The 27673-nt window shown below is 40.5% G+C and overlaps 1 protein-coding gene across 3 annotated transcripts in view; it reads right to left on the bottom strand.

The window, feature by feature from the left end:
- Positions 1-27673, bottom strand: part of TNKS (tankyrase) — a 114844-nt gene that overhangs the window by 68946 nt on the left and 18225 nt on the right. For all 3 annotated transcript variants that reach the window (XM_084835058.1, XM_084835059.1, XM_084835060.1), the window contains exons 4-7: positions 14112-14148; positions 13378-13453; positions 2911-3005; positions 339-405 (exon numbers count right to left, since the gene is read on the bottom strand). In XM_084835058.1, coding sequence (XP_084691184.1) covers positions 339-405; positions 2911-3005; positions 13378-13453; positions 14112-14148 — 275 coding nt within the window. The remainder of the gene's footprint in view (positions 1-338; positions 406-2910; positions 3006-13377; positions 13454-14111; positions 14149-27673) is intronic.

The raw sequence follows: 27673 nt of genomic DNA, 5'->3' as shown, positions 1-27673 counted from the left end.
AAGGGGACGGCAGAAGATGAGATGGCTAGATAGCATCACCAATGCAATTAATATGAACTTGAGCACGCTCTGGGAGAGAGTGCAGGACAGGAAGGCCTGGTGTGCTATGGTCCATGGGGTCACGAAGAGTCGGACATGACTGAACGACTGAACAACAACAATCCCACCTTTTGGTCCAAAGAGTCTACAAAGCTGTTTACAAAATGTAACTTAAAATACAAATCAACACAATACAGTACAACACATGAATAGCCAATAGGACAAAGCACTACATATTAATTACTGTCATCACACAATTATGCAATATATCGTTAAGAAATATTTTCCTTTGAACTTACTTTCAACAGTAGTTCTGTAACTTCATAATGTCCATATGAACATGCATTGTGGAGGGGCACAAGTCCACTAAAATAAATTTTAAACATTAAATTGCATTACCTAAAAACAATAATTTAGAACTATATTCACCACAAGGAAAGAGACATTTTAACAATTTAGATCCTAATTAATCGTAAAACAATATTCTTCTAAAAAGGCAAGATCATAGTTTCTAGCTGGCTGTAGGTGTATAAAAATCTGAGCACGTAAACAGAACCAGCACACATAACCTTCTATCTATACATTTTATTAACTGGCCACATTCTAGAGATTTCTTTTAGGCATACCCATAGACTTGCCATATGCAGTAAAACTCAACTGCCACTGTTCCCCCTTACCTCAAACTGGCTTTAAAACTCTCTAGAATTTCAGAAGTGGCTTCCCATGTAGCATGGAGGAATACCATTTGGACAAAAAGGTTATGCCAAGAACTTTGCAAACATGCAGATTAAGCTGCGTGGTTCTCTGGTTTGAACCCATTCCTCTAATCCAGAGGTTTCCAACCTGTACAGAAACCCTGGGATGTTTGGAAACTTGTCAGGAGTTTCTCAGGAAAAAGAGCAGTGGTAGCAGACATATTCCCTTAAAGACAGCTGGCTCACCATAAGTAACCTTCTGCGCCAACAGTCAGATTCAGGAAGTATTGGATGTATTCTAGGCTTTATTCTTGGTTCATATGGGTAGACAGGAACCCAACAAGCCTGGCCAGTATATGGCCTTAGAAGAGGAGCACAGAACCTCAAGCCTGGGGGCCAAATCTGGCCCGCATGGGGTTCCAATCCAGCCCTTTGGGATTCCCCAGAAGGCCACGCCTCCTTCCTCTGTCCCTACCCCCTTTTCCCCGACCACCAATCATTTGGTGATTTCCCAGCTTTCGTGTCATTTTTCTCCATTCTACAATAACTCTCCTAGAGCTTAACTATGGGCAGTAGGAGTGTTCAGCTAAAATATGCTGATATTTTTGGTGTGTTTTGCAATGCCACTTTTGCCCAACCGCTTTGCCTTCAACTCCTCCCACCACTGGTATGTGGCCCCCCGAGGGCTTTTCCAAGAAGGAATTCAGCCCCCACCCCAAGCTGAAAGAGGTTCTGCACCCCTGCCTTAGAACAGGCTCCAGAATCCTTTGCAACATACTGGGATTCTATGGCAGAAGTGGTTAGGTTCCCTGGCTAATTAGTCAGTGTAGAAAGCCTGACCAGAATATAGAATGCTCTAACACAGAGAGATATGAGGTGTTTTGTTTTTCACTATAAAATCAACACAAAGAGGCAATCTGACCATGCTATTCCGCAATCCAATCATGATTTCCATTACTGCATTATTATTTATAAATATTATCTATAGTTACCTCAGAGCAGAAAGTTCTCTGGGCAACTTACAAAATAAAAACAAATTAAAATACACAATATAATAAGATAAAATGTAGCATTAAAACAACATCAGGAACAAAACAGAGAGCAAAGAATACAAATCAAGAAAAGTGACATTGGTTTAAAAGCTACAAGACTTTGGGGGAAAAGGTTTTTGCCTGGCACTAAAATGACATTAGAGGAAGCACCAGACTTCTATGGGTGCCGGTACTGAAAAGGTCCTTTTACTTGTAACCACCACCATACTCCACTACCAGCCAGTGACCTGGTTCACACGACAAAACAACCCATGGTGGATTGTTAGCCTTGTTTGTTTCAGGGTGGCTTGTCATGACATCCAAACCTGGCATGGTTTCCTCAGCATGGTTTCTTACTTACTTACTCATTCATTCATTCATTCATTTCATTTCTATACCGCCCAATAGCCTCTCTGGGCAGTTCTTAACCACCAAGCCACCCTGATAACCGATGTCTTATTGTTCGGTTGTGCAGGGTGGCTTGTTTTTAGAGTGGCTTGTTGTGATGTACAAACCCAGTGTGATAGCTTGTGCATGGCTTTTCAGAAAGGACTACAGAGCCACCTGGCAAGAGTGGCAAAAAAAACCAGTCGCTTCTCACAATCTCGCTAACGATATGCCCTCTGTATTACATCTTGAAATAACACTAGTCAATTTACTCCTCCTCCCCAAACAGTGACACCTTTTTTTCCCCACCTTTGGGGAAATCTGCACACATTTAACATTATTTTTCCCCCACCTTTGGGAGATTTGTGCAAATTTAACATTATTTTTCCCACCCTCACAGAGATTTGCACAAATTTAACCTTTTCCCCATGTTTGGGGAGATTTGTGCAAATATAACTCTTTTTTTTAAAAAAACGTTCAGGGCGATTTGTGCAAATTCGCTAAACTGCAAAATAAACTCTACGCTAATGAGCACATTTGTGCTCATTAGCGGAGTTGGCTGCTGGGGTTGTGCAGTCCACAGGATACATGCCAGGAGCAGGTGGGAGGACTAAGGATAGAGGATGCGCTTGGCAAGCCACAGAGTGTCTGATCGTCTGTTGGGAGTAACATGGGTTAGCAAGAAAACAACCAATCCAGCAGAGTTTATTTTCAGGGCGCAAACCAGGCCATTACATTCATTGTACCATTTTACATACCCCTTATCCTTTGCATGGACATCAGCCCCATGCTGAAGCAAAAGCTGAACTATCCGAACTCTGTTGTATCCTGCAGCCAAATGTAATGGAGTCGACTGTATTAAGAGACAGAAACAAAAGAACAAAGTTAAGAACCTTTTCAGTGAAGAACCAAGCTTTCACACTGACAGATATTGTAGCCACAATTATAAAACTAATTCTATGCTTTCCAATTCACATGACCATCAGCTTGAAAACCATTTGGATAGCCAGCATGTACTGGCAACCTGAGGTGGGTGTGGGGAATAAATATACAGCAATATCCTCCTTTTCTTTGCTTTCTGTTCCCAGCTGGCTCAAAGAAAATACTTCCAGGCCACTGCCTTCTCTATAGCTCCTTATTAACTTGACAGTCCAAAATGCATCCTCTATCCATTAGTTAACTATTGAATTACTGTCCCCATTTCAGGGGTGTTCCTCTGCTTTCACAATGGAAGAGAAGTGTAAAAATTTGTATTGTAAAAAAAAAAAAAAAGCCAGTTTAAGGTTCAATGGTCATATTCACATAGAAACTTTGCTACGGCAGGTGCCTGATTCTGAGCAGGGCTGTCACCCAATTAAAATCAAATGAATGTTAAAGTAACCAATTAATTACGTATAACTAACGAAATAGCTTTGGAGACACACACTTACTTTGTTTTTTTACATAAATAATTGTAATGATACATACAAAAAGAAAAACATTTTGTCAATAATCACAAACATTATGTAACGATGTTCATAAGCAAACTATAACATATTAAAACACAGTTGAATATTTGGATATAGAAGACTGCCTTTACAAAAGTTAATAAACACGATCAAATTTCTGATAAGTACACGAGGCACTCTTTTAATATCAGTATTTAGTTTCTCTCCAATATTCAGCATTTTTGCAACAATAATTATGTAACAAAATGATTCACTATCATTATGGTGTATTATTTCATTGATATATTAACAGAAACAAGGGATCCAACGATACATTGAATCTCTTACAAGTCCCCTGGACTGCAAGGAAGTCAAATAAGTTAATCCTAAAGGAAATCAACCCTGACTGCTCATTGGAAGGACAGATACTGAAGCTGAAGCTGAAATACTTTGGCCACCTAACGCGAAGAGAAAACTCTGGAAAAGACCTTGATGCTGGGAAAGACTGAAGGCAAAAGGAGAAGGGGACGGCAGAAGATGAGATGGCTAGATAGCATCACCAATGCAATGAATATGAACTTGAGCACACTCCCGGAGAGAGCGCAGGACAGGAAGGCCTGGCGTGCTATGGTCCATGGGGTCACGAAGAGTCGAACACGACTAAACGACTGAACAACATATATATATATATATATATATATATATATATATATATATATATATATATTTATTTTCATGTTTTTTGTAAGAACATAGGACAAGACCCCTGATGTATCAGACTAAAGGTCTATCCAATCCAGCGTCCTATTCCCACAGTCATCAACCAGATGACTACAGGAAGCCCACAAACGGGATATGAGTGCAATAGCACTCTCCTTCTCATGTTCCCCAGCAACTGGTATTCAGAAGCATACCACCTCTGATACTGGAAGTAATATCTAGCCACTGTGACTAGTAGCCATGGATAGCCTTATCCTCCATGAACTTATCTAAATCCCCTTTAAAGCTGTCCAAGTTGGCAGCCACCACTAAATTTTATGGCAGCAAATTCCATAGTGTAACTATCTGCTGTGTGAAGTACTTCCTTTGTCCTGAATCTCCCACCATTCAGTTTCACTGTATGACCCCATGTTCTAGTATTATGAGAAAGGGCTTCACTTTCACCACACATGTATAAACTTCTATCATGTCCCCCCACAAATCACCCCCACAAATCAGCCTAACACTGTAACCTTTCCTCATAGGGGAGCTGCTCCCCTGATCATTTTGGTTGCCTTTTCCAGCTCTATAGTATCTTTTCTGAGGTGTGGTGACCAGAAATGTACACGGTATTCCAAATGTAGTCACACCATAGGTTTATATAAAGGCATTACAATATTGGCAGTTTTATTTTCAAATCCTTTCCTGATGATCCCAAACCTCAAATTTGCCTTTTTCACACCAGCCAAATGCTGGGTCAGCATTTTCAAGCTACGCACCACAACCCTTTTCCTTTTCAGTCACCACCAACCAGCTCGGACTCCATTCGTGTATATGTGAAGTTAGGAATTGTTTTTCTCCAGTGGGCATCACTTTATGCTTGCTTACGTTGAACCACATTTGCCATTTTAATGTCCATTTCCCCAGTTTGGAGTGATCCTATTGGAGCTCTTCAGAATTCCTTTTTGTTTTAACCACCCTAAATAATTTGGTGTCATCAGCAAACATGGCCACTTCACTATTCATCCCTAACTTAGGATCAGTTAAAAACAAGTTAAAAAGCACTGTTCCAATACAGTTCTTTGAGGAGCCCACTTTTTACATCCCTCCATTGTGAGAACTATCCATTTATTCCTATTCTACTTTCACCAGTTACCAGGATCCATAAGCAGACCTCTTATCTCATGACTACTACATTTGCTTAGGAGTCTTTGTTGAGAGCCTTTTTCAAAAAACATTTGAAAGTCTGAGTAAGTGACATCTACCAGATCGCCCCTATCCACATGCTTGTTGACAATCTCAAAGAACACTAAAAGTTTAGTGAGACAGGGCATTCATTTGCAAAAGCCATGTTAATTCTTCAGTAAGACATGTCCTTCTATATGTTTGATCATTTTATTTTTAATAAAGTTTCCCATCAATTTACCAGGAACAGACATTCAATTAATGGGCCTGTAATTTATCTCCCCAAAATCCCTTTTGAGAAATTGGCATTACATTGACCACTTTCCAGTTTTCTGGTACAGAGGTCAATCTTAGGAGATCAACAATTTCTAATCTGAGTTCTTTAAGAAATCTTGGTTGGTTTTCAATTTGTCAATGAAGTCTAGAACGTCATTATTTGCCTCAGCTCCACAGACTCCCTTCCTGAAGGTATCAGTTCAGGCTGGGGAATGCCGAGAATTGTAGTCCAACACATCTAGAGGGCACCAGGTTTGGGAAGGCTGGGCTAAAACTTTTTTATTTAAAAAGACACTTGGCCTAGTGGGCTGATTTAGTTCTCTCTGCTTCCCTGCATTTTCTTAATCTGTATTTTAATTTAATTATGTTTCAATTGTTATTCTTTATCTGATCTTATTCGATTTTATTGTGATATTGCTTATTTGTTAAATATATTATTTTGATTGTGGATTTTATTGGGCTTGTTTTATGGAAAGGCATGGAATTAGTGAAACAAATTATACATTAAATATAAATATAGACATTAAAATTAAAATGAGAAGAGGGGTTTTCCTTGCCCAGAAGATTTTACAAGCTAAATATAGAACAGCAGAAGAGAGAGAGAAAGCGTCAAGGCAAATCAAGAAGACAACTATGAGCATGTGCAGTTACACAACAAAGACTTCAATTCAGTTATGGGATTATATGACCAGTGCTATGGCACAAGCACCCCAAAATCCTGATACTGACTAGAAAGGCATATATGATTCCTACAAGAAGGACCATGCAGAATCCCCAAGGAATATGTCTCTGACTCTCTGCATGGTTCTTCTTGGTATTTACTATATGGGTCACAGATGGTTTTTATGCAGCACAAGATTCCACAGCAAACATGACCAGTTCATATTGTTTTTAAAATGTGAAAGATGTTCATTAAAACCTATGGGTCTGATCAATGTTCTGCCATGGCATTTTTAAAAAAGTATATTTTAAAGATTTTTTTTCTGTTATGAACACTCCCACAGCAATGGAATTTACTATCCAGTTAGCCCCTTGATATAAGAGGTTGTTGCAGAATTTGTTTTTGTAAATGACAATGCCATTTACCCATTATGGTAGATGCTAAAGAGACTGTGGCTTTTGAGTTATTTCCTCTAGCTGAATAACCCTTCATAAAATGTATTTTAAGTTTCAGGCTACAGAGATGTGCCAAATCTGCAAACTAGGGAGAGAAACACTTATACTTATGGATTCAGGAACAATGTAAAGACCCATCAAACTGCTTTCATTTGAAAACTGTGAAAGGGAGCTCTGAACTTTATTTTTCTCAAAACTATAGCCCTCCATGCTGCACAGCAGTTTTTGAAATTCCCCTCAGATTCAGAAGTAGTGGTTGGAGTTAGGGTCAATTTTTAAAAACAGAATTCCACTGGCCTAGGACAGGCCCCTTGAATGAACCTAAGTAGCAGTTTAGATCCCAATGAAAACAAACTTTGCAGACTTAGAACATAGCCTCCACAATGCAGGTAACCTAAAGAAAGCTTTAAAATATGGAAAGGTCTCCCATTTATTTCAGCACACATTTATCTTGATTCTACCCCCAGGATTTACCATACTTGCTATTTCATGCAATCTTTACCATTCTTGCTATTTCATGCAGTCAGTATTTTCTTTAAAGTCTCTTCTCCCTGCCTCTGGCTTGCCAGCTTTCCCCCAAATAATTTACTTCTCTGGACTGTCCTAAATGCAAAAGATTAGTGAGCTAAAGCTCTAATCTAGTTCAAAATTATAGGGCAGTCCAAAGCACAGGCTAGTCTGTCTGATGTATGGTACTTGTGGCCAATACAAGCTTCTCTCTTCTCTGAAATTCAAGACATGGCATTTCTTACTCAGCCATTATTTCCTGAGGAAACCTTTTGCCTATTCGGCAAGCACTGCGCTTCTGGCACTGAGACTAAAAGAACTTTCTGCCGCCTGTGTGCAAAAGCTAAAAGCAGCAAGCACATAATGTTGGGCCCTTAAGTGTGAGTTTGCCCTCTAAGCCTGCTTACAAAATTATTGAATTTTATGTGGCAGTGCTTGACATGACATCTGACTTGACATAGAAGCCTTTGAATAGAATTGTAGTTCATTCCCCTCTTTAACACTTTTTTAAAAAATCGTGGGGTTCTAATCTTTTGGGGTCTTTCCTTTGGAAAGGAAGCTCTGCTAACTGCATCTACTATTGAGCACATTCTCTTCTGTGGCAATGATACACTGACATCCATAGAACCAGAAAAGTCCCTGATATAGCACTCAATGCAACAGTGACTAGTTTCAAACTCATGTTCAGCTCCTACTTTCAGCAAACATAAATTTCAGAAAAATTAATTCCTTAAAATTGTAATGACTGAAATATTTGCTCCTCTTCTCTTAGTCATCCATGCTTAAGAACTATTTTGCTAGCTTCCTGAAAAACTATGGAAGGTTGGCTGCCTGAATGGTAGCTTTTTAAGATGCCCTGATTAGTAATTTGGTCATTTTGTGCTAAGAAAAACTAAATGAAAATGGATTACCTTCCATAGGTTAGAATTTATCCTTATGTTTCCAATATCAATAGCCTTGGTCTACTGGATTCTCTTCTTGCCTGCTCAAGGACCTTGCCCAGGGAAGGAACATTTGCCACTGGCCTAAAGTTGTTAAGATGTTCTGGGTCCAGGGAGGATTTCTTCAGGAGTGGTCTCCCCACCACCTCTTTCAGACAGCTCGGGACCACTCCATTTCACAAGGAGGCATTGATCACCTCCCTGGCCCAGCTGGCTGTTCCTTCCCTGCTGGTTTTTATAAGTCAAGAGGGGCAAGGATCCAATGCGGAAGTGGTTGCTCGAGCCTGTCCAAGCACCTTGCCAACGTCCTCGAGCTGTACCAACTGAAACTCATCCACCAAACTGGACAAGGCTGTGCTCCGGATACTTCACCTGATTTACCATGCTTTAACACTAGAGAATAGAGTTAGTGTGAAATCTAGTTGGCTCCGCCTACCATTAGCTGTTCTCTGTCCCACCAGCCCTAATGGGCACCAGCCACCACTGGTAAGGGAACTCCTGCACATATATCTCCTGGGTTGAGCATTATCCTCTCTGAATGATAATGGAAATGCGAGAGAAAGTACAAAAGTCTGAGATCCACTCCCAATCTTATCTTGCACTGGGGAGGAGATTCATGTCTCATCAAGACCTATACTTCCTCAAGTAAATGAATATGGTCACTGATGTTTGTAATAAGATGTCCCTAGTCAGAACTGGGGCTCTACTGGTTCATGCAACACAGAGCTGTAATAAACCAAATTTTATAAACTGAGTTCAACTCTTTCTGCAGAATACTGTAGAATTATCAGTAGACTAAATGCATTATCAGGGCAATTAGCATTGACTAATATAAGTAAGTAATATAATATAAGTAAGTATAACTGCATCTACTATTGAGCACATTCTCTTCTGTGGCAATGATACACTGACATCCATAGAACCAGAAAAGTCCAGAAAACCAGAAAGTAAGTAAGGGGACCGCAGTGGCTTAGTGGTTAAGACGCTGAACTGCAGACTGGAAGGTCGGCAGGTCAGCAGTTCGAGACCCGAGTGCTGCGTGACGGAGTGAGCTCCCGTCTTCAGGCTCAGCTTCTGCCAACCTAGCAGTTCGAAAGCAAGAAATTGCAAGTGGATAAATAGGTACCGCCTCGGCGGGAAAGGTAACAGCGTTCCGTGCACCTCGGTGTTCAGTCATGCCGGCCACATGACCACGCTGGCTCTTCGGCTTAGAAACGGGGATGAGCACCGCACCCTAGAGTCGGACACGACTGGTTGGGGACACCTTTACCTTTACCTTTTTTAACAACGATCTTATTCTAAATAGATTACCAGCACTCACTATGTTATTGTGTGTATTTCCATATTGTTACAATAGTATACTAGTATAACCTGACCCACTTACAGTTGTGTGCTTGTGCGCTCATTTCCTATCAATATATTAAACTAGGCATGCTTACTAATACCAGTTAAAGCACACAGATGTGTTGGGCAGGATTCAGAGTTGCAGAGAGCAGAACTCTATGAACTGGATGATTCCATGGGTGAAAAGGGGGAGGCAATTTTTGCCGAATCCCCCTGTAGCCCCCTATGGTTATGGAAATCTCTGGACAGTTTGGGGACCCTCCAAAACGATGATGCTGAGGGTTGCTGGGGAAAGAGGAATCAGTGAAATTGCCACTCCAACACTTTCTCTAGCATGGATCCTGGTTCCCTCTGCCAACAGAAAGAGCCCTTCCTTGCACAGGGGGGTAACTCTGGACCCATCCTTCCCATACTTATCAACAACTTATTTATTATGCTCCAGAGATTCTGGTGTACATTTAGGGGTTTCAGTGGACAAATGGAGCTCCTATTAACCAGGATTCCGAAAAGTTTTAACATCTAGTTGCATATCATAGTATTTGTCACAGAAAATTAGGAATACGACATGTTAGGTTATAGAAGTTACAGCAATATAAAAAACTACATTTATCTGAATGGGACGATCGGCCTCTATTTCTAAAAGTAAAGAGCACTTGTTCTGTGTGTCACCGCAGACACCGAATGTACAATAGATAGGATGACTTGTCTTGTCCTATATTCTAAACCAGGAAACTATTCCTAAAGTCAGTTATGCCCTTGCATAAATATCCAACCTTTTGTTATTTATCTTCAGTCTGTAGGTAGAAGAAGCTATGCTCCCTTGGTCCCACACTGCATATTTTGCCAGAAGGGCAGAAAGGCCCTGTGATTCTGTAGCCCCATAACCTACCTACCTGTTATATCAGCCAAGTCAAGCATATGAGACAAGAAGCATTTTATTTGTTTTATTTCTTTGACTGCAATTTTATGTTGCGTGTGTGTGTGTGTGTGTGTGTAAGAGTAAGAGTAAGGGGTGCCAGAGTAAGGAAGTGGAAAAAACTTTCCAATGAATTCCAATATTATCACAACATGAATCATGTTAAGGGAAGTGCCTTAAACTCATCTTCCTTCAGTGAATGCAAAAGCCGACAGGCTTTCCCTTTAATCATGGTTAAGTGATCAAAAGTGTTGCATACATATTATCCCCTATTTAATACATGGATTATTCCCTGACAACAGAAAGGGAAGACTACACAGGTCGGGTTCTGTGAGCAGAAGAAAGTCCTACAGAGTTCTGAAACATGGAGTGTGTGTTTTCAATATCTGCAGAGAAGTAATTCTGATGCTTAAAGAAGAAAACCAAATGATGCCCCTCATAATAACTGGCACCATAATAAAATAATTGGCAATGTGCTGATTTGTAATGATACCCCAAGATCTGCCATATGAAACAGGCCATCTCACCTTGCCTTCTGGAAGGGCCAGCTCTGAATACTGAGAAGAGGTCTCAATAATATCCTCAAAACCTAATAATTTTATAATCATCACAATGTATGTTTTTCTGCTTTGAATAGAAATGCAGCCTTTAGACCAATTTACATTCTGCTGCGTCTCAACTGTATTAAATGCTCCAGCATCCGAACCACTTCCCCTTATAAATATTTTGCATTTCAGAGCATTTAGCTATATTACACTGAACAATAGTGCCCTTGATGAAATACTGCTCTAGGTCTCATTTAACTATCTCTGGGGTTTTAGGTACACAAAAATGCACTGATTTTCTGCTTAGTCCATACACAACAAGCCTCTCTTTTTTAAAAGACACACACATGAAAAGTGCTCCACACTATCAGGCTAAGACTAGTACATACAATTTCAATAATTTTAATACAAATTGCGTATGCAGACTGATCTAAGAGATTCAGAAGTGCCCAGCTACTGACAATTTGTAAAGAGTTTAAGCATTTCTAACACATAATAATTAAAAGTCAGTCAGCATCTAAAAAGAGAGAGAGAGAGAGAGAGTGTGTGTGTGTGTGTGTATGTATATATATATATATATTTGTGCATATGTGTGTATGCACACCACCAACTTTTAAATCAGTACAGTTCAATCACATAAAATACTCTTTTCTTCACCCCTTAATAGGAAATACAAGTTTATTTATATAAACCAAAGATCTGTCACAATCATTTTAGTAAATGTATAGATTACACAAATGATATTGTTAACAGAGAAAGGGCATGACCCCTTCAAATTTAAGTGGCTGTAAACTCAAGAGCTGTAAATATTTAAATATATGAAACAAATATACTTCTCTTTGTCTGGATTGTGCCCAAAATATTTAAACAGATCCTTTCTGCTTTGAAATAATAATTTACTTATTTAAAAACTCATACAAAAACATTTTTTGTTGGCCATACAAAAAATTCCAAAACCCATATTTATTTATTTATTACATTTATATCCCACCTTTTTTCCTTAGTAAGGAACCCAAGGAGGTATACAGAATCCTCCTCCTCTCCATTTTATCCTCACGACAACAACCCTGTGAGGTAGGTTGGGCTGAGAGTCTGTGACTGGCCCAAAGTCACCCAGTGAGCTTCCATGGCTGAGTGGGGACTAGAACCTGGATCTCCCAGCTCCCAGTCCAACACTCTAGCCACTACATCACACTGGCTCTCTTAAAGTAATGGTACAAGTTATTCTTAATTCTTGATATTCTTAAAGTAAGTTCTAGAACCCAGATCTCCCGACTCCCAGTCCAACTAATACCTTTATTAGGCTAACCATGCCCACAGACACACACGCACACACGCATGCACATGCTTGCATATTTTTGGTGATCTTTGAAATGACCTAACAAAGGGATTACACTATATGGATTTCAGAATTTTTTTTCCAAAAAGATTTAGCTCCAATACAGGCAACTGGTAGCACACAAGGTAGAATCTGTCCTAAATTCTGTAAGTCTCCCCTCCTCCCCCGCCCTTCACAGACTGAAGCAGCTGTTCATCCCTGTTTTAGACTATGTTATGAAGATTTTGGCAAACAGTAAAAATAGCCACTGAAGGATAAGGTTACTATGCTAAATGAACACAGGTTGGCTATGAGAGTAGAATCTATTATACCAAATTACAATATTTTAAAGATAAGCAAAGAAATTAAATGATCAAATGCATATCATGCAAATTAAGGGGACAAGTCATGAAGCTTGGCCAGCACCTGCCTTCGTATGTTCTTCCCTTCCCCTCACTTCTAACCCTATCAATTTCATTCAACATCCCGGTTACATAAAGCTGCAGCCAGACTTCAAAAGCATACAATGTCAAAACCTAAAAATATTCAGAAGGTACTAATTACATTGGTCTGGAATTAACTATAACAAGCCAGGTAGTAGGGCTTGGAATCCTATCTTCCTCAGCTAAAGAATACAAAATAAAAAAACCCATCAACAAACTGTTCCTTTACACCTATTAACAACCCAAAGATACTGTTTATTTTTATTACTGAACAATCTGAAACATAACCCAGTAGCTGACATTTAGAACAAATGCATGATCTCAAGTACATGGTCCTCTGTCAATCTGTCACAAACTGTCAATACTGAACACATCATCATCATTTAATTTCATGGTGAAGAGCCACAAATTACAACACCTCCATAAAACTGGTGAGATTAGGAATACTCTCAAGACATGCAAGTTAGCTATCCAAAAATTGCAACGGATTGAATATGCAGAGACTTACTTTCCGCCCATCGCTTGCATGGCAGTTCACATTTAAAGGTGTCAACAAAGCCATTAGTTTTTCTTCATTGCCACTCCTGCACAGTTGAGAAATAAGAAATGGGGGGGGGGAATCTCTCATAGAATATTTGAAATGGAATTCCACATCAATGCTCTGTATACTGCATATTCAAAGATCCACCTAGTATGCATGTCAAATTTCATTTTTTGCTATTTTAATTTTTTTAAGAATATGATACCAGTGTAAAGAGTAACACTAAATTAATATTTTATTTATATTTTACTTGGATTTATGCATGTGCTGAAAGACAGTTCCCAAATATCTATTTTTGATACATTCCCCAAGACACTATAAATAGCTTCAAACCTTTTGCTCAAGGTTTCCTATGATAGGCTTTAATAAGAAAATGTAAAATATGCCTTTAAGCTGTAAAACAGAGAAGAGAAAATATCCTAATGCATTATTTCTTAATGAAAGGATCACTCCAGAAATATAAATGAAATTTGGAGTACATTATGTCAAAAATTCAACCCCAGCATACTGCATGATAACAAATAAGCACGGTATTTTTCTTTTTGCAAGTGGATAAAATTCAGAGACTCATGGTAACAAGGCTTGTTTATCTGCATAATTTCATAAAAAGGTAATGACAGATCATAAAAGCCCATTTTTCACTCTCGTTTTCTACCACCTCCCTTCAAAAACAAACAATCTGTATTCTGAGCAGCACTTACCTAGCAGCTTCCAGGAGTTCGTCCTTCTTGTATTCACCTAAATGATTGCAAAATATCATGCTGTTAGCATTTGGCAGAAGACAGATTAAGAAATGCAGCAGGAAGCAAATACAGAATTAAAGAGAGAACGGGAGGGGGGGAACGAGCAAGCCCACACCCCGCTGGGTGATGGAGCTGTGACGTTAGCCACCTTGTGGAGGCAGCATCACCAGTGCCTTGGAGACGGGCAGCAAATTGACGCAGCTTCTTGTCCAATCCTCTGATGAAATGGCTTTCTTCAGGCAACCAATGAATGCTAAACCTATGTCCAGAAACAATCCCTCTGATAACAGCATGGCAGCTGAATACAATGTCTCCTCCCCTACTTTTCCTATTCAATATCACAGCATACTAGCAGAGCATTAAAACACTGACATCTACAAGACAATGACTTTTTAAAAGGAAAGGTACAAATAGCCAGGTTCTGAAGCCATTTCTAGCTTAAGAGTACCTCACAAAAGAATTATTTTACATCAGAGCTTCTTAAGCCTCTGCCTTACAAGACTATGTTTCTAGCCTTAAAGAAACCAATGCATCAATATGAAATAGTAGGGGAAGGGCAAAAGCATTCTGACAGCTGCACTTTAAATCTACCATTAAAAGGTTGCCTGTTATTGTATCTTTGGGCAAAATTCTAAATTCATGCCCTGAACTCTAGCTATACCTCACTGCCAAGTGTTCCACTAAGTATCTGAAGCATATTTGCCTTGAAAAGTAATTTATGAACCCTCTGGTCTTCAAAAACACATGTTAATTTTTTTAAAGTAGATAATTACACATTCTATTTTGCTTAAAATGCTGACGCCCCTCGATTTAAAGCCATGAAGCCAGAGATTTAAAGTTCTAGTAATCCTCAGCTACTGTACTTAATGCTTCCCCTTCTCTCTGCATAACACCCTCAGCACAACATCAGCAGTATTAAACTTCAAAACTATCATAAATTAAGGCTACCAACACGTCTATTAAAATCACCTACTGAAGGTATCTGCACAAATCCCGCCCCCCACGTTTAGGGATGATGGGAGCAGTAGTCCAACACATCTGGTGGCACCAGGTTGGGGAAGGCTGAGCAAGCTTGCTCACCAGTTTTTCAAGGCCTTAGGCAGAGATTTCGCCCAACCCTGCTATCCAAAATCCTTTATTTGAAGATGTTCAGGACTTCTGCATCCAATATATATATGTCATCTACTTCTGAGCTAAGGCCCCTTCTCATACTGTAATGTTAGTAGCAGGACTGAAGGGAGAGTCACCCAGCACCTTGGAAATAACAATGAAAATAATCACACACAATCACCACAGCATTCCCCTTTACCTCACAAGCTTGAATCCTAAACACCTTCACTTTTTAGGCTTGGATCCAATGGAGGCAGCATCCCCTCAGCAGAATTTTGCTCATAGGAGGCTCCCGCCAATGGAAGAGGGGAGGCAATTTTCTTCTCAAGGAGGTTTATGTGCGGTTCTAGGGACTGACCAGACCAAGACCTACTCAGCGTCAGCAAAGTGGCTGCACCATGTGCCTAGTTTACACTATGTCCTGGTCATGTGTTTAAAAGGCCTACATCAGGGGTCCCCAACCATTCTGGGCTGGTGAGCACATTTGGAATTTTGAGAATATTGTGGGCACTCTCACAAAAATGACTGCTATGGTGGGAGTAGCCAATCCTAAAACACGCATTTCCCAGAAGGCAAACTACTGAGGCTGAAATAAAAGTAACACACCCAAGAACCTGAACACAAGGCAGATGTGGGAGCTGAGCTCAAAATTACAACCCCCCTTTTTTGAACCCAGTTTTCTGTTCCAACACCCATTTCACGGAAGGCAAAGTGATGAGGCTCAAAGACAAATAACTTGGCAAAGAAACTGAATACAAGGAAGAGGTCAGCCTAAACCCCAAATGCCAAATCACATATTTGCCCTTACAAAGCTCAACGAAATACTCATTTCACAGATGACAAAGTGCCCAGAGAAACACATACAGGTAAAATTCACATCCACACAAAAAGCCCCAGAGAAAAACAAAAAATGAAAGCAACACACAAACCCAGGTAAAAAAACACCAGACCCAAACAAACCAGCTAATGCACACACCACACACGCACAAACTCAAAACAAAATCACACACACAAACAGAACACAAGCAAATGCTCCCTGCCACTCCCACTAGGCCTCCAAGGTGCTCCCCCCAGCTTACCTTATTCTTTTTTCCAGGCATTTGAGTGCATTTCAAAATGAGGCTCTGGGCTGCAGCCACTCAGCATTTTTATTCCCAGAAACATTCTTGGAAATATGGACAGTATGGTATGCTGGACAGTGGGACCAACTACTAGCGCAGTGGGAGGCTAGTGCCTCAGCTTGTTTCTGGGGTTGCTTTAGGCAGCACTAGCTTCCTGCGGCAGTTGGTCTCATGCACGCAACAGAACGAGGGGAGGCCCAGCAGCAGTACTGGACGCTGCCCAGTGCTGGAGACCGGCACTTTGCAGCATACCAGCCTCCTAGTTTAAAAAAAAAAAAAAATCAGGGGGATAAGGAGCCTGGCAGGCATCAAGGGAGGTATCCATAGGCACCACACTGGGGACCTCAGGTCACACTCTTGGTAAGGTGGGAGGGAATGTGATACCTGTTTTTTTTATTCACTGCGCTAGTTATATTTTATAGTTTTGTTTTTAGGTACTGAATTTAGTTTAGTAGATTTTAATTTGTTGTAAGCTATTAATAATGTGGGTTTTCCAGAAAAGTTTGAATTAAGGTAATTTGCACAGTGTAATTTGCATCAGAAAATTTTCTGATGCTGCAGAGCATCCTTCCTGAACCTGGTGCCCTCCAGAAGTTTTCAACCAACTCCCATCAGCCCTAGCCAGCATGGCCAATGTTCAGGAATGCTGGGAGTTGTAGTCCAAAACTTCTGGAAGGCACCAGGTTGGGAAAGGCTGCCCTGGAGAGTGATCTAATTTAGTATGTTTATTTTACTTCTATTTAGTAAACAAAGCTAAAAGAAGTACCCCATGTTAATTTTTTGTCCCAGTACGCTGCAAGTATTTCACTTGAAATATTTGAGGGGGAGTGGGGATTAAAGCATACTTAATCAGCAGTATCCAGTACTGCTGCTGCACTTTCGCTCATTCCATAAAACAACCCTGGAAACTAGCAGAAGCACTCATTTATGGATTGGGACAGGTCAGTGGAGCTCCCGTCTGTGAGCTCCATTGACACCTGCCCCATTCCAGAAACTAGCATTTCCATTCATTTCCAGTTGCCTTAAGAATCGCTAGCTCCCCATTGTGCTAGTGATGGGTCCTACTGGCACATGGGCAGCACTGGATGCTGCCCAATGTTATATCATGTAGACATTTGTATTAGAATACTTAAAAAAAATTAACGATAATAACATGTAATTTCCTTACATTGTTTACATTTAAGAAAAACAACGATGTTGAAAATGGTAGACTAATAAATTTTAGCAACCCAAAGAAATGTGTGTGATATGCAAAGTCTACAACTTTGCCTAATACTGGATTTGCAATTGGCATCGTTTCATCGTAAGTAATAAATTCATGAAATTGAAAATTTTCATCAGAAAAATAAAGCACTGGAAAAATTTCCACCCCACATCACTGAGCCACCTCAAACTATGGAAAGGAAGGGTAGAAATCATTTAAATATGTTTTTAAGAAGAGAGAACTTAAGAAGAGAAAGCATTTTTCTATCAATTTCTATTGTGTAGCAAGACATTGACTTACAATATATCATGTACAGCCAAACACATCCACATAAATTGTAAATGCATACGCACTGCATTAAAAACAGTTGTATCAGTTTTCATCACCTCTGCAACCTATCGACTAATTACAAAGAATTGGTGAACAAATCCTGGCCACACCTTTTGCAAGCAAGCAATGTCACTCAGCAAACTAGTTTTTAAAACTAGTTTTTTTAGTTTTAAAACTAAAACTTCACTCAGAAGTTTTAGTTTTAAACTTCATCAGCTAAGCAACCATTTGGCCATATATAAACTCAAGGGATAATACATGTCCACCAGCCCCTATACCGACCTGTTCACCCTCCTTTCTTATCCCCAGCTGGAATGAGCATTGTAGCAATATTTCACCTAACTTTCTCACCCCTTTAAGGGCAAGACAGGAGGCAGGGACACCTCTGAAGTGCTGCATTTATTAGTATAAGACTATATAAATCGTGTATGGACTTGAGCACACTCCTGGAGAGAGCGCAGGACAGGAAGGCCTGGTGTGCTATGGTCCATGGGGTCACGAAGAGTCGGACACGACTGAACAACTGAACAACAACATACAAATTGTGTATCTTATTGTTAAAAACTGATGAGAGATAACTGAGATAGTGCTACACAGTGATGAGTGGGAGAGAAGCATAGGAGTATATGAAGTTGGACAGAAGAAGATGGTGGCAGTAAATGGCTGGGGTCATTCAGGTGCTATTTACAAAGCTCAGTAAAAATGTTTGCAAACATTCTATGACACTATAGTAATTTAGCCAGGAACTAAGTTTAGGGAATTAGAACCACCAGCAGGTTTTTTAAGCCTAACTATAAACCACTGTGGTTGCACAGAAATAATTTGGGAGTAACATATGCATTCAACTCATTCGTCATGTAAGAGTTTTTCACATCAAGAGTGCAAGAGGGCCTTGGCTGCCTTGTTAGAAGCAACTTGCCCAAAGCAACTTGCCCAAAGAGGTTCAACAAGTGCAGATCCAGAAAGAAATATTAAGAGGTATGCTGTAACCAGAGGCAACAGTACAGAGACTGTAGGGAAGTAATATACAGTTGAATGAAGAAAGCAAGGATGCAATCCTATGGGGATAGTCAGCCACTTCTGAACTCAGAGGTGATTGACTATCCAGGGCAGGGCAGGTGGAGCACAGAGGGGTTCTTCTCCTCCGAGCTTCAGCTGCCCTGCATTTGCAGCTAGACGGCCGATTTCAGCAGTCTAGTCAGGGCGTCTCAGAGCTGGGAGTGGGGGAGGCCAGACAGCACATAGGTAGCATCATAACAGTGCTTCCACCGTCCCTTCCCCTCCCCCAGGAAAGCCCCCTTTTCGGACACTCTGAGCTGCTCTTATGAGCGTGGAGCCAGAGACAAACTGTGCCGCCTACAAGGTGGTAGAGAGTTAGATTGCCAGGAACTGACCTCAGAGCGCTGGCTCTGAGCTCGGTTCCCAGAAAACGAAAAATTCTATGGCTGTCTAGACGCTGTCTAGCAGCCATAGGATTGTGCCCTTAAAGGACTTTTAAAGAGGAAGAGGACAGTGTTGACACTGCCTACAAAGTCCAACATTCACATGTCCATCCACACTCTTGAAGCCTGTGTGTGACAATTCTAAAAATGTTTAATAAAAAAGGTTAAATAACTTCATAGCTTCAGAGAAGCTTGCAAATATGATGGAAGTCGGTCGCCAGAAATCAACAGCGCCCACATGTGATGCTAAATCAAGTGACTAATAAAAGCCACTTTAATGAATCTCCACTGGTCATACATCTAAGAACATTAAGTATTAGCAATACCACAGAGTTTTAATTTCTCAAGAATACTAATCCTTCAGCAGATTATAATGTAAATTTGCATAAGACATCTACTTTAATATCTGTGTAGCTGTTTACACTGTATATTTGTTAGCACTCAAGCTGTAATTTTTAAAACTTAATGTAAACTCCAAATTTTTATCACAGTCTCCAAAATATCCATTATGTCTAGTCTCACACAGTGAATTACACATGTATCACAGAAAAAGTACACACTCTCCACCAGCTTTGTTGTTGTTCAGTCGTTAAGTCGTGTCCGACTCTTCGTGACCCCATGGACCATAGCACGCCAGGCCTTCCTGTCCTCTGCTCTCTCCCGGAGTGTGCTCAGGTTCATATTCATTGCATCGGTGATGCTATCTAGCCATCTCATCCTCTGCTGTCCCCTTCTCCTTTTGCCTTCAATCTTTCCCAGCATCAGGGTCTTTTCCAGGGAGTTTTCTCTTCACATTAGGTGGCCAAAATATTTCAGCTTCAGCTTCAGTATCTGTCCTTCCAATGAGCACTCAGGGTTGATTTCCTTTAGGATGGACTGATTTGACCTCCTTGCAGTCCAGGGGACTCGTAAGAGTCTTCTCCAGCACCACAGTTCGAAAGCATCAATTCTTCGGCGCTCAGTCTTCCTTACAGTCCAGCTCTCACAGCCATACATTACTACTGGGAAAACCATAGCTTTGATTAGACGGACCTTTGTCAGCAAGGTGATGTCTCTGCTTCTTACTATGCTGTCTAGGTTTGCCATAGCTTTCCTCCCAAGGAGAAAGCATCTTTTAATTTCATGGCTACAGTCACCGTCTGCAGTGATCTTGGAGCCCAAGAAAATAAAATCTGTCACTGCTTCCATTTCTTCCCCTTCTATATGCCAGGATGTGATGGGGCCAGATGCCATGATCTTAGTTTTTTTTAATGTTGAGTTTCAAACCAGCTTTTGCACTCTCCTCTTTCACCCTCAACAAGAGGCTCTTGAGATCCTCTTTGCTTTCTGCCATTAGGGTGGTATTATCTGCGTGTCTGAGGTTGTTGATAATTCTCCCGGCAATCTTAATTCCGACCTGTGATTCATCCAACCCGGCGTTTCTCATGATGTACTCTGCATAGAAGTTAAATAAGCAGGGCGACAATATGCAGCCTTGTCATACTCCTTTCCCAATTTTGAATCAATCGGTTGTTCCATGTCTGGTCTTTACTGTTGCTTCTTGACCCTCGTACTGGTTTATCAGGATACGGGTAAGGTGGTCTGGTACTCCCATCTCTTTCAGAATTTGCCACAGTTTGTTGTGATCCACACAATCAAAGGCTTTAGCGTAGTCAATGAAGCAGAAACAGACGTTTTTCTGTAATTATCTTGCTTTCTCCATGATCCAGCGAATGTTGGCGATTTGATCTCTAGTTCCTCTGCCTCTTCGAAACCCAGCTTGTACTTCCGGTAGTTCTCAGTTCACATACTGCTGAAGCCTAGCTTGTAGGATTTTGAGCATCACCTTGCTGGCATGTGAAATGAGTGCAACTGTATGGTAGTTTGAACGCTCTTCAGCATTGTCCTTCTTTGGAATTGGAATGTAAACTGACCTTTTCCAGTCCTGTGGCCACTGTTGAGTGTTCCAAATTTGTTGGCATATTGAGTGCAGCATTTTAACAGCATCAACTTTTAGGATTTTAAATAGCTCAGCTGGAATACTGTCATCTCCGCTAGCTTTGTTGTTACTAATGCTTCCTAAGGCCCACTTGACTTCACTCTCGAGGATGTCCGGCTCAAGTTCAGTGACCGCACTATCATGGCTAGCAGGGACATTAAGATCTTTCTTGTATAGTCCTTCTGTGTACTCTTTCCACCTCTTCTTAATCTCATCTGCTTCTGTTAGGTCCCTGCCTTCTTTGTCCTTTATCATGCCCATCTTTGCACAAAACGTTCCCTTGATATCTCCGATTTTCTTGAAGAGATCTCTAATCTTTCTCATTCTATTGTTTTCCTCGATTTCTTTGCATTGTTCATTTAAGAAGGCCTTCTTGTCTCTCCTTGCTATTCTCCGGAACTCTGCATTCAGTTGGATTTATCTTCCCCTTTCTCCCTTGCTTTTCACTTCCCTTCTTTCCTCAGCTACTTGTAAAGCCTCATCAGACAGCCACTTGGCTTTCTTGCATTTCTTGTTCTTTGGGATGGATTTCGTTGCTGCCTCCTGAACAATGCTACAGACCTCCGTCCATAGTTCCTCAGGCACTCTGTCTATCAGGTCTAATCCCTGAAATCTATTCCTCACCTCCACTGTATATTCATAAGGGATATGATTTAGGTCATACCTGAATGGTTTAGTGGTTTTCCCTACGTTCTTCAACTTAAGCCGAAATTTTGCAAGAAGCAGCTCATGATCTGAGCCACACTCAGCTCCAGGTCTTGTTTTTACTGACTGTATAGAGCTTCTCCATCTTTGGCTGCAAAGGACATAATCAATCTGATTTCGATACTGACCATGTGGTGATGTCCATGTGTAGAGTCGCCTCTTGTGCTGTTGGAAAAGAGTGTTTGCTATGATCAGCGTGTTCTCTTGGCAAAACTCTATTAGCTTTTGTCCTGCTTCATTTTGTACACCAAGGCCATGCTTGCCTGTTGTCCCGATGATTTCTTGACTTCCTACTTTAGCATTCCAATCCCCTATGATGAAGAGGACATCTTTTTTTTGGTCTTAGTTCTAGAAGGTGTTGTAGGTCTTCATAGAACTGATCAACCTCAGCTTCTTCAGCCTCAGTGGTTGGGGCATAGACTTGATCCCCACCAGCTACATCCTAGCAATCACCTCATTTAAAAAATTGCAAGCTGTTACAATTTTTTGTAATTACATGCAAATCAGCTGTTGTTCTTTGATTCAGTCATAACATTCCTAACCATTACCACTTTTAATAAGCAAGTGGTTGAAGTTCTGCTCAGGTTGGAGCAGCATCCAGGCAGGGTCTATAGGTCAATTAGGAATACTGGCCTTCTACTGCTACAGTTATTTGCATATGATAACATCTGACATTTTAATCTAATTTACTACAATGGCCTTGCATTTTTCACTATTTGAACAGCTACCTGTAGCCTGTTTGTAGAACATTTTTTTGCTAAAAGAGGGATGGCTAACTTGCAAGCCAGATCTAGCCCAAACTAGCTTAATTTGGTCCCCAATAAATTTCTCTGTGTGCATGTGTGTGTATGTGTGTGTGTGTGTTTATTTATAGATTATGGTTTTCATTATACCTAAGATAGAAGTATGTATCTATCCCCAGCAAAACAATTCTACAAGTCACCCAAATATTCAAGCTATTCATAAGGATGTACAGCCTTGCTTTCTTCTAGATGTGGCGAATTTTGTCAGTTTCACTTGTAATAAAAAGAAACAATTATTATCTTGGTGTATTTCACCTAACTATTATTGTATTGGTATATCACAGACATTGTGGAAAGGTAAAAGACCTCTGCCAAACTGCCTAGGGAGATCTTTCAAAAAGCACATTTGTTCTTTAGCCCCCACTCTAATGAATGTCCTCATGCCACCTGAGAGTATGTGCTCCATACCTGCAAAGCTCATTGCTGGCAATGCCTCCTTTTATTATAGATCCTAATTGTCTGGAAGGAACTCAGAATGTTCTGGCCCATGGACTAATAGCTAGACAATTTTTGTAATTGTATCTAGAATATAAATATCTAGAATCTAGAAAATGCAGTCACCAATTACAGAAATTATTAACTCCTGTCCTACAAGAGCAGGATGCAAGAGATGTGGTATATCAGCTTCAAAATACCCATGGAAAAGTCTATCTTCCATGCAGCTGAAAACTTGCAGAGTGAAGCAATCTACTTATTTAACCAATAGATATGGATCTTGTATCCCACTTGTATCTTCCTTCCCAAGTGTGAATCATCTTATCCAAAAGTTATAATCAGAGAAATATTTTATTCAGCCACTAGATCACACTTCCAAAATAAATTACTTATGTCTACATTATATTCCATGATCCTGCACTCAGATTTTCATGGGATATAGTGAGGTGGGAGTGGGATGAGAGAATGAGCAACCAATCACTGTCTTGGAGGAAAACGCAGATGGTAAGCAAAATACAAATGAAGATTGAGGAAAAGTAAATGGAATTCAAAGTCCACTGATAATCCATGTTTAGTCAGCACTCCATTAAAAAACAGAGTAGCAACTTGGTTCTATGAACACTGCATTTTTAGAAACAAGTGGTGGGGAAGGACAAACAATTTACATTTAAATCTTTATGAAGGTGCTAAAAATCACAAAACCTGCAAGTCAAGCACTGTGTTAAAATGAATGAAAAGTGCAATACTGGCAAGTAAATGCAAATCATGTTTTACTTTAAAAATAAATATCTGCATGGAAGTTAATATAGTAAAGTGGAAAAGTGTTCTATAAAATACACTCCTTTCCAAAAGCATCTGTTTCCAAAATGCACATGACATTTCACTTATTAGGGCAATACATTTTAATTCAATTCAATCTAACTGTAAAGACTACAGAAAAAGTATTACCCTACAAAAGAGGAAAAGGGGCCACTAAAACAACAGAAACAAACTACTCTGGAATAATGCTTTAAATGTTCTTTGTGAGATCATGACTCCCTGTGGTCTTTGTCAAAGCCTTCCACATGGTCGCTTGACCCAGAACCTTCTCAACACCATTAACTCTCCCCACTCCAACTATCTCATCAACTTGTCTGCTCCAGTTCCACTATATTCAAATATGCCACTGCATCTTCCATTCTCAAACACACCACCCTTAGCTTATGCTGCCCCACCCTCTGATATACTACCCCTCTTGTTCTGGAATGTGCTCATTTCCTGCTGCCTTCTCTTGAGGTGCTACGATCTGGCTTCTGCCCTCCACTACATCTAAACATATGTCCTCATCTTTCCAACCTTCTCTGCTTCCTTTGATACATCTGGTCATTGTGTGCTCCTTGACTCCCTCCACAGCTTAGTTTTCTGTGATTGTTCAACTGGCTCTCTTCTTATCCATCAGTATCAAGCTCTCATTTCCAACCACCTGATATTCCTATTCGAAGATCTTAAAACACCAAGACTGAACTATTCATATTTCCTCCCACCTACAGCTACTTTACAGATCCAATGAAATCTTAAGCATCCACCCAGCTGAACAGGTGTGAAACCTTAGCATTATCTTTTATTCGTCTCTCCTGTTTGCACCCCATTTTCAATACACTGCACAGTCATGTTGCTTCTCAGTTATGATACTGCAGACATCTGGCCCCCTTGGGCTAAAACTCTGGTTCATGATTTGCTCATCTCTGATTTTGACTGCTACAGCTGTCTTTTCTCAGGTCTTCCCTTTTCACATTTCAGTTCTCTCTCACCTCTATCCAAACCACTGACAACATCATTACTCTCTCATTATTGAGATCACATTATGCACTTCCTCAACACAATGCTTTGCTGTCTTTTTTCCTTCAAATCATTCCTCAAACCCCATCTTTTCCATGAAGCCTTTGGCTTCATTCACATCTGAAGCAAAGCCTAAGGTCATGTAACTGTATTTGCTCATTTGTCTCGTCCCACCCCTCTGTTGCTTCCCCTTTGGCAAAATTTAGACGATGACCTCCTTTTCACAGGAACCTCTTTGCCTATAAAACTCTGTAAAGCATCATGTATATTGTAGCTGTACACTGATGGGGCTGTTCAAACTAATAAATAATTCCATGTTCTCAGAACAATAGGATAGATATTGACCCAGTTTGCAAGTCACAACCCCTCAGGGTTTTTTTAAGTTGGGTTGTTGTGTATGGATCAGCCCTACTGTAAGTGAGAGCAGCTAAACAACCCACGGATACTCCACCCTGGGCTGTTTAGCTTTGTGTCCAAACTCAGACCTCTGACTTGTCTCTCCCCTAATAACTCAAGGGACAGAGAAGCCAGAGGTCTGGGAAAATAAAGTGGAGAGAATTTTTATCCCATCCTTCAAAAGAACTCGCAGTTGCTCAACAAAGCTGGCTGGCAGTAGGTTTGGAGACAGACAAAAAAGAAGTACTTCTTCACAAAACATACAATTAACTTGTGGAATATGTTTCTATTACTGACTACCAGCTTAGATTTTTTTTTTAAAGGGCTGTGGTAAGAAGGACATTAACAGTATTGCTTTTGTAAAGCCTAATTTTTAAAGGCTTTTAAAAGACATTTAAACAAATTAACCAAGGATATAGCCATAATAGTTAGTTTCACGGGCAGAGACAATATACATCTGAGCATCAGATGCTGGGAACTAAATAGGTGATATCTATCACCTTCATGCCCTGCTTATGAGCTTCTAGCGCCCTCTCATGGGCCACTGTTGGAGGCATAATGCTCAACGGCAGGGCCTTGGTCTGATCCAGGCCTTGGTCTGATCCAGGAAAGCAGTTTGGTATTCATAACACCTCACCAAAAGCCCTTATGAATGCTGGATTTCAATCCAAAGAACTGAAAGTTAAGTAACTCAACAACAAAACAGACACCCCTGAGCCACCAGAAAACCTGTGATGACCACACCCCGAGGAGTTCAAAAACAATGTTCTATTATTTCTCTCCACTAGTGAATAGCTTGGTTCACACACAGGAGGGAAGTATCCACCTTTAACAAATCAAAGCTTATTATCTTAGAAATAAACTACCTTGCAATCTTCAAGCATATAGATACTTTTATATAACTTCCACAGGGAAAAATATTAAGAAACAGATTTTCCTAATTATTTTTAAGCAGCTGTTTTCCAAGAATCCTGTTCTCCAGATGTCACTAAACTTGCCATGTGGACAATATGGTTCAGATGTAGCCAATAAACATTTCTTGCTAAATATTCTAAAGCAGGCCTGAACAACCGGTGTTCACCAACCTGAACACAATTTATATGTGCACCCTCAAAACAAAGATGTATGTTCACAAGCAGGAGAACAAATGTTCTCAGCTCCTGAACCACAATCCTATGCATGGGACTGAATGCTCTATTCAAGGTCTGCTGGGATGTCACACTTCTTTTTAATAACACAAACACAAATTGTCTAAAACATAATGTTTGAGCTGATCAGTGAAAGCATTCCAACTAACTGCATGAAGTGGCCTGTGAAAAGCTGTGTGTGTGCATGCATGCGTGTGCATGTATGAGAGAGTGACTGTGTGTGAGAGAAAGTGAAAGTGACACTGTGTGAGAGAGCAAGTGACTGGGCTGGTTTGCACGATTAAACAGCCCACAGTTAAGCCACAGCGGGTTGTGGTGCGGGCGGGTGGCAATTTTGAATATTCGTATCATCCAAACCTGGGAACCATGGGTTGTTTAACCCTCAAATAAACCATGGACCCCGGTTTCAGATGATACGAGAAGCCATGGCCATGGCCTGAATATTCAGGATGGCATCCACAGGTATCCTAGCTCATCGAGGCTCAAATAAGCCACAACAAGCTGCGGTGGTGACGCAAACCTGGTCACTCTGCGTGCGCGTGTGTATGTATGTCTATGTCTGTGTGTGTCTGTGTGTGACAGACAGACAGAGCGAGCAGGGGGAGAGAAAGCAATGGAGTGAGTGAATGAATGAGAGAAGGTGGGGCGATCTTTCATATAGACAGGAGTGTTCATTTACAGATTCAGAAAGCAGTCAGCAAAACCATTAGGTGGGTGGGGGAGTTGTATGAATGTGCAAATTTAATCCACAGATTAATCAATGAAAAAACTGACAATCAATTAACATTTTTAAATCAGGCTGCAGCCCTTTTTAGAATGGGCTTCCGAAACTTGTTACCTATCAGCCATGTAAATTTCCCATTTTCTGCTGCCTGCCAGGGATGGCAGATATACAGGGCATGTACTCAAAAGGCCACAATACAAGACTGGTGGGCTACATTTAGTTTTGTGGGCCCCATGTTGTGCAAACCCATTCCTGTTTGCCTGAAGCAGATGATTTTCCTTTTGCTAGAGTAGAGATTTATGTACA

This window comes from Heloderma suspectum, chromosome 2 (genome assembly GCF_057233095.1).
Source record: "Heloderma suspectum isolate Gila_16-S chromosome 2, 16-S_ref, whole genome shotgun sequence".
In the NCBI taxonomy this organism is placed as follows: Eukaryota; Metazoa; Chordata; class Lepidosauria; order Squamata; family Helodermatidae; genus Heloderma; species Heloderma suspectum.
Note: the sequence above shows the minus strand (reverse complement) of the source record. Positions and strands in the feature narration are given on the sequence as shown.